The sequence below is a fragment of the Pan troglodytes genome, chromosome 22 (genome assembly GCF_028858775.2).
Source record: "Pan troglodytes isolate AG18354 chromosome 22, NHGRI_mPanTro3-v2.0_pri, whole genome shotgun sequence".
NCBI classification, from domain to species: Eukaryota; Metazoa; Chordata; class Mammalia; order Primates; family Hominidae; genus Pan; species Pan troglodytes.
Window position 1 is genome coordinate 34844716 of NC_072420.2, and position 7736 is coordinate 34852451.

General features: G+C 40.1%; 1 protein-coding gene across 3 annotated transcripts in view; it reads left to right on the forward strand.

Annotated features, from left to right (window-relative positions):
* The window catches only part of MRPS6 (mitochondrial ribosomal protein S6), a 70108-nt gene extending 62476 nt beyond the window's left edge, over positions 1-7632 (forward strand). The window contains exons 3-5 of one of the 3 annotated variants that reach the window (XR_010154471.1): positions 23-368; positions 5707-6160; positions 7010-7096. Coding sequence is in view for 2 of the 3 variants with exons in the window: in XM_063803541.1 (XP_063659611.1) it covers positions 23-368; positions 7010-7051 (388 nt within the window). In the remaining variant the exon portion in view is untranslated. Of the gene's footprint in view, positions 1-22; positions 369-5706; positions 6161-7009 lie in introns of all 3 variants that reach the window. The other 2 variants (XM_063803541.1, XM_054675148.2) reach the window with 2 other exon arrangements.
* The last annotated feature ends 104 nt before the right edge of the window (positions 7633-7736 follow it).

Consider the following 7736-nt stretch of genomic DNA (forward strand, 5'->3'; position numbering starts at 1 on the left):
TTTTTTTTTTTTTTTTTTGTAGTGGGGTGGGGTTACCCCAAAGGGCAGACTGGTTTATTGAGCATCAGCTGGGAAAATCAGCGGTTGGACTTGGCCACACATGCCAGCTCATCCTTCTTCTTGATGGCAAAGGAGTTGGAGGAGCCCTTGGTGGCAGTGATGAGCTCATCTGCCAGGCACTCAGCAATGGTCATGATCTCCCGGAGGGCACCCTCAAGAGTGCCTGTGCACAGCAGCCAGGTGGTCTGATTCACATGGTGCAGTGGGGACACGTCCACAGCCTGTCATCTCACAGTCCCTGCTCACCCAAAGCCTGTGGAGTCCTCCTGGGGACCACCATTGATGATGGTGTTCACCAGGACCTGGAGGTGAGGGTTCTCGCCTGTGAGCAGGTGGATGCAATGGAAGGCATACTTGATGATGCGCACAGTCATGAGCTTCTTGCTGTTGTTGTGGCCATGCATTATCATGGAGTTAGTGAGGGACTCCACAATGGGGCACTGAGCTTTGCAGAAGCGTTTGGCAGCATAAGGCCCTGCATTGTGAGGCAGGTACTTGGCATACTTCTCCTTCACTGCAATGGAATCCTGCAGGGAAATGTCACTGATCTGCACATCATCATTTGTGCTGCATCATTGATCTGCACGGCGTCCACTTCCCAAAGAGCTTGGTGTCGGGGGTCTCTACCACTGCTGGTGCTGTCTCCCACTCGGTCATCCAGAGGGCACAGCCCGAGTGTCTCTGTTACTTGGCGTGGACCTCATGCCACCCTGGAGTGCCAGTTTTTCTTTTCTTTTTTCTTTTTTTTTTTGAGACGGAGTCTTGCTCTGCCACCCAGGCTGGAGTGCAATGGCACGATCTCTGCTCACTGCAACCTTCACCTCCCAGGTTCCAGCAATTCCCCTGCTTCAGCCTCCCAAGTAGCTGGGATTACAGGCACGTGCCACCATGCCTGGCTAATTTTTGTATTTTTAGTAGAGATGAGGTTTCACCATGTTGGTCAGGATGGTCTCGAACTCCTGACCTCAGGTGATCTGCCTGCTTCGGCCTCCCAAAGTGCTGGGATTACAGGCGTGAGCCACCACATCCATGGAATGCTAGTTTTTCTACATCCCTGCCAACACTTGGTGTGGTCAGCCTTTTTAATTTTATGGCACTTTAGTAGGTATCTCTTTGTGGTTTTAATTTGCATTTCTCTCATGACTAATGGCTTTAGGCATCTTTTCATGTGCTGCTTTGCCATCGTATGTCTTCTGTGAAATGTCTGTTCAAATCTTATGACCATTGTTTAAAAGTTTTTTTAAATTAAGTTTTGAGAGTTATTTGTATTCTAGATACAAGTCCTTTATCAGACTTGTAATTCACAAATCTTATGGCTTTTTATTCAAAGAGCAGTTTTTAATTTTGATGAAATCTAATTTATCAATTTTTTCTATTATGGATTTTGGTTTTGGTGTTGTGTCTAAGGAAACTTTGCTTAATCCAAATTTACAAAAGCTTCTAAGTTTTATAGCTTTATATTTTACATTTAAATCTGTCCCATTTTGAGTTAATTTTTTAAATGGTACAAGTAGGGAATAAAGTTCCGTTTTTTGCATGTGGATACTGGATTATTTTAGCACCATTTGTTGTAAATCTCTATTTTTGTACTCCATTCTAGTCTTTTGATCTCTCTGTGTATTTGTACATGAATATCATACTGTCTTGATGGCCATAGCTTTATAATAAGTCTTGAAATCAGGTGGTGTTAGTCCTTCAACTTACATTCTCTATCAGAGTTGTTTTGGCTGTTTTAGATCCATTATGAACTTTCTAATCAATATTCTAGGGTTTTGATTGAGGTTCTACTGAATGTCAATAGATTTTATTTCAGTAAAATAAATAGTAGATCTCAATTTTTGTTTAACTTGGAGAGGGTTGACATCTAAATTTTGAGTCTTCTTACCCGTGAACAAGATATACCTGATAGATTTTGTTTCTTTCAGCAACGTTTTGTAGTTTTGCATACCTTTTGTCTGATTTCTCTGCAAGTATTGAATGTTTAATTCAAGGTCTGATTATTTGTTACTAGTATGTAGAAATAACATTGATTTTTGTATCTTGCAATCCTGCTAAACTCATTAGTTCTATTTTTTAATAGATTTCTTAATACTTTCTCAAAACACAATCATGTCATATGCAAATAAGACAGTCTCACTTTTTCCTTATCAGTCTAGGTACCTATTCTTTTTCTTGCCTTACTGCACTGGCTAGAACCTCCATTTCAGTGTTGAATAGAAGTGACAGTGGACTTTCTGGTTTGTTCCCAGTCTTAGGGGAAGAACATTTAGATATTCACCAGTTGGTGAAATGTCAGCTGTAGATTTTTCAAAGATGCTCTTTATAAGTTTGAGGGAGGTCACTTCTATCCCTAGTTTGCTGAGATTTTTTTTTTTTTAATCAGGAATGGCTATGGATTTTGTTAAATGCTTTCATTTGCTGAAATGATCATATGGTGTTTCTTTTTTAGTTTGTTAATACGTTTTAATTTGAATTACATTTTTTTTCAAATGTTAAGCCAATCTTGCATTCTTGGGATAAAGCCTGCTTGGTCATGGTATATTGTATTTTTTAATATATGATAGTAGTGAATTTGCTAAAATTTTGTTTAGAATTTTAAAGTGTGTATTCTTGAGGGACATTCGTCTGATTTCTTGTAATGTCTTTGGTTTGGGTATAGGGTAATGCTGGCTTCACAGAACAAATTGAGATGTGTCTTCCTTTTTTCTCGGTGAATTTGTATCAGAATTGGTATTTTTGTCAGATGAGTAGGTTGCGAAAATTTTCTCCCATTTTGTAGGTTGCCTGTTCACTCTGATGGTAGTTTCTTTTGCTGTGCAGAAGCTCTTTAGTTTAATTAGATCCCATTGGTCAATTTTGGCTTTTGTTGCCATTGCTTTTGGTGTTTTAGATGTGAAGTCCTTGCCCATGCCTATGTCCTGAATGGTAATGCCTAGGTTTTCTTCTAGGGTTTTTATGGTTTTAGGTCTAACATTTAAGTCTTTAATCCATCTTGAATTAATTTTTGAACTACTCATCTAACAAAGGGCTAATACCCAGAATCTACAATGAACTCAAACAAATTTACAAGAAAAAAACAACCCCATCAAAAAGTGGGCAAAGGACATGAACAGACACTTCTCAAAAGAAGACATTTATGCAGCCAAAAAACAAATGAAAAAATGCTCACCATCACTGGCCATCAGAGAAATGCAAATCAAAACCACAATGAGATACCATCTCACACCAGTTAGAATGGCAATCATTAAAAAGTCAGGAAACAACAGGTGCTGGAGAGGATGTGGAGGAATAGGAACACTTTTACACTGTTGGTTGGACTGTAAACTAGTTCAACCATTGTGGAAGTCAATGTGGTGATTCCTCAGGGATCTAGAACTAGAAATACCATTTGACCCAGCCATCCCATTACTGGGTATATACCCAAAGGACTATAAATCATGCTGCTATAAAGACACATGCATACGTATGTTTATTGCGGCACTATTCACAATAGCAAAGACTTGGAACCAACCCAAATGTCCAACAATGATAGACTGGATTAAGAAAATGTGGCACATATACACCATAGAATACTATGCAGCCATAAAAAATGATGAGTTCATGTCCTTTGTAGGGACACGGATGAAATTGGAAATCATCATTCTCAGTAAACTGTCGCAAGGACAAAAAACCAAACACTGCATGTTCTCACTCATAGGTGGGAATTGAACATTGAGAACACATGGACACTGGAAGGGGAACATCACACTCTGGGGACTGTTGTGGGGTGGGGGGAGGGGGGAGGGATAGCATTAGGAGATATACCTAATGCTAAATGACGAGTTAATGGGTACAGCACACCAGCATGGCACATGTATACATATGTAACTAACCTGCACATTGTGCACATGTACCCTAAAACTTAAAGTATAATAAAAAAAAATTGGTATTTTTGCCTTAAATGTTTGGTGTGATTCACCAGTGAAGTCATTTGGGCCTGTAATATTCTTTGTGGGAAGCTTTTAAACTTCTTTAATAAGATATAGGGCTTAAGGGTTTAAACTACACGTATTTCTTTAATAAGATATAGGGCCATTCAAGTTATCTGTACTTCTTGAGTGAGGTTTGGTAGTCTGTGTTTTTCAAGGAATTTGATCATTTCATCTGAGTTGTTAAATTTAATGCTTTTTTTTGAGACAGAGTCTCGCTCTGTCACCCAGGCTGGAATGCAGTGATACAATCACGGCTCACTGCAGCCTGGACCTCCTGGGTTCAAGTCATCCTCACACTTCAGCCTCCCCAGTAGCTGGGACTACAGGCACACACCACCATGCCTGGCTAATTTTTGTAGTTTTTGTGGAGATGAGGCTTCACCATGTTGCCCAGGCTTTTCTCAGACTCCTGGTGTCAACTGATCTGCCTGTCTAGGCCTCCCAAAGTGCTGGGATTACAGGTGTGAGCCCCAGCGCCTGACCTTGCAAAAATTTTTTATAATATTTCCTATTATTTTAACATTTATGAAATCTGTAGTTGTTTCACCTTTCTCATTCCCAGTGCCTTTAATTTATACCTTACCTCTTTTTACTCAACAGTCTGGCTATAGAGGCATATCAATTTTACGAATCTTCTCCATGAACTAGTGTTTGGTTTCATTGATGTTCTCTGTTTTTCTTTTTTCTGCTTTGGGGATTTCTCCTCTCTCTCTCTCTCCTCATCTTACTGGATTTAATTTGCTCTTTTCCTAGTTTCTTAAAGTAGAAGCTGAGACTATTGATTCGAGGCCTTTTTTCTTTTCTTACCTAGGTGTTCAGTAGATACGAATTTCCTGACAAGTATTGCTTTCATGGCATCCCCCAAATTTTGATTTGTAGCATTTTCTTTTTCATTCAATTCAAAGTACTTTGTAATTTCCCTTTTGATTTCTCCTTCTACCTGTTTGTCCAGCTTATTTAGATATCTGTTTAGTTTCCAAGTGTTGAGGCATTTTTCCAAGATTTTTGTGTATAACTTGAATCCCTTTATGTTATATGGCCCAGAATATGGTTGGCCTTGGTAAATGTTCTGTGTACACTTAGGAGGAATGTCTATCCTGTGATTGTTGGGTAAAGGGTTCTATAAATGTCAGTTAACTCCACTTGGTTAATGTTGGTGTTCACTTTTTCTATATCCTTGGTGATTTTCTGTATAAGTAGTTCTATCGATTACTGAAAGAGGAATGTTAAAAGACTTCAGCTGTGATTCTGGATGTGTCCATTTCTCTGTTCAGTTCTGCTGTTCTTATATGTTGAAGCTCGGTTATCTGGTGCATGTATATTTAAGATTGTTACATCTTCTTGGTGGACCCATTATTATGTATTGTCTCTTTTTATTCCTGGTAATTTTCTTTGCTCTGAAGTCTGCTTTGTCTGATATTACTATAGCCACTTGAGCTTGCTTTTGATTAGTGTTTTTGGTTGGTATATATTTTTCTGTCCTTTTATTTAATTATATGTTTACTTGAATAATTATTCCACTAGGCTTGGCTTTAAGAGTAAATGGTCACTTGGTAAATTTACTTACAAGTTTTGAACCTCTTTGCCCTTTGTCTGGAATTACACAAAATGCCATCCCTTTTCTCATAAGTTCCTTCCTTGCTGAATTTGTTCCTTTTCAACTTGATCTTCCCAGCTTCCTGTGAGAGCTCCACATTTCATGCTAACACCATCACGGTCAAAGATTTACTCTGGACCTGCTCCGTGTTCGTCTCTATTCGGAGTGCTAGGGTTAACACCAGAGCCTTTCTTCCTATGGCAATTGTGCTTTAGTGGAGTGAGGCAGACAGTAAGCAAATGCACACTGTGCCAGTGGTGAGAACGTACTTCGTGGAACAAAACAAAGCCTTGAGTGAGGGCAATGGAGAGTGAGGGGCCTTGGTGGAGCTAGGAGGGTGCTGCTTTAGGAGAGTGGGCACAGAAGGTCTCTCTGAGAGGGTGACATTTGGACAGAGACATGATAGAAGCAAGAGATGAGCTATGTGGAAGTTGGGCGGAGAACATTTCCAACAGAAGGACCAGCGAGTACAAAGGCCTGGGAGGGGAATGTGCTTGGGAGTCCTGAGAACCACATGTATGCCTAGAACAAGGCAAGTGATGACGAAAAGTTCATAGTTTTAACCAGCTAGAACATTGCAGGATTTTGAAATACTGCCCTGAAAACTGACCTTTAGTCACATAATGGTCCAAATCAGACAGTACAAGGGAGGCTTAACCTTTTAGGTCTGAGAGGAGCCAGGAGTGGGTAGGGATGGGCTCTTTGCTTGCACTGTCATCCAGCAGGCTGCTGAGGACCTTGTCAATCTTTGAAGACCAGTGAGCCGTGCGGGATGCCCGTCGACATTAGTCTGGTTTGAGTGATGAGTGGTAAATTCTTTTTCTTACTTAAGGTTCCAGTAATTTTCTTTTTGTTCCTTGTCCGTATTGAACATAGTTGTAGACCAGTCCCATGCCTTTCTTAATCTTTTCCCGTGTTTGTGGGCTCATGGTTCTCTTAGGTGTGTTAGTTCACAGGGAAAATCCTTTGAAAAGTTAGAAGAGTATCTAATAGATGTTTTCACACACACACACAACATTAATGAATAGTTTGGAAAATTCAGTCTCGTCAATGGATTAGAAGTTTTCCCCCATGCTTTCTAGTACTTCACACCATCTGTAATGTCACAGTGTGTTTTTGCTGCCATAAAGCTGGTTTGGATTCATATTTTCACAAGAGTGTAATGGGAAAGACCATAGAAAAAGGGAGATTGGGCTTAACACTGCAATTCTGTTTAGCTGGTCAGCTGGTAGTTTCTATTTTGACAAGGTTATGTGTGTGTATGCGTGTGTTTGTGTGTAGTTGATGTCTGTCTAGGAAGAGTAAAATGGAAACACTGACCAAAATAGTAGAATTATTACAATTCAAATGCAGACACTCACAAGTTTTTATTTTATTGCAGGTATTTCTTGGTGGATTTTTATGCACCCACCGCAGCTGTTGAAAGCATGGTGGAGCACTTGTCTCGAGATATAGATGTGATTAGAGGGAATATTGTCAAACACCCTCTGACCCAGGAACTAAAAGAATGTGAAGGGATTGTCCCAGTCCCACTCGCAGAAAAATTATATTCCACAAAGAAGAGGAAGAAGTGAGAAGATTCGCCAGATTTTAGCCTTATATGTAATTCCTTCACATTTGGGCAGCATGGACGAGAAGGAAGAGTTTGCAAGTTTGGCCTTTATATAAGCATGTGTTGCAGGTGCTGTTTGATTTTTCTAAGGTATTTTTAGCCCTTGATCCCCTTTGCTTGCGAGAGGTGGGGAACTGCTCACTGACAGCTTCTCTGTAACCTGCAGTACCAGTGGATCATTCTTGATTTTGTTTTCATTAGTGTCATTTCTTTGTCAGTGAGGACTTTTCCCCTTACAACAGTAACACCATTTTTTGAAGAGCAAAACTTGTAATACCTCCTGGGATTGTGAGCTAGTCATTCAGCCTGTGTAACCATGCGCAAATAAAAATTGACGACCAATGTATTATATGGACAACTTTTGCTTTGAGTAATAAACTTGATTGTAGGAATGCGGGAGGTGTTTTGTCCCTTTACTTCCCAGTGCAGTGCACTTCCAGGGCCCCGCAGCTCCAGTCTAGCTGGCAGTGCCTGGCAGTGTTGGGGAGGTATTACC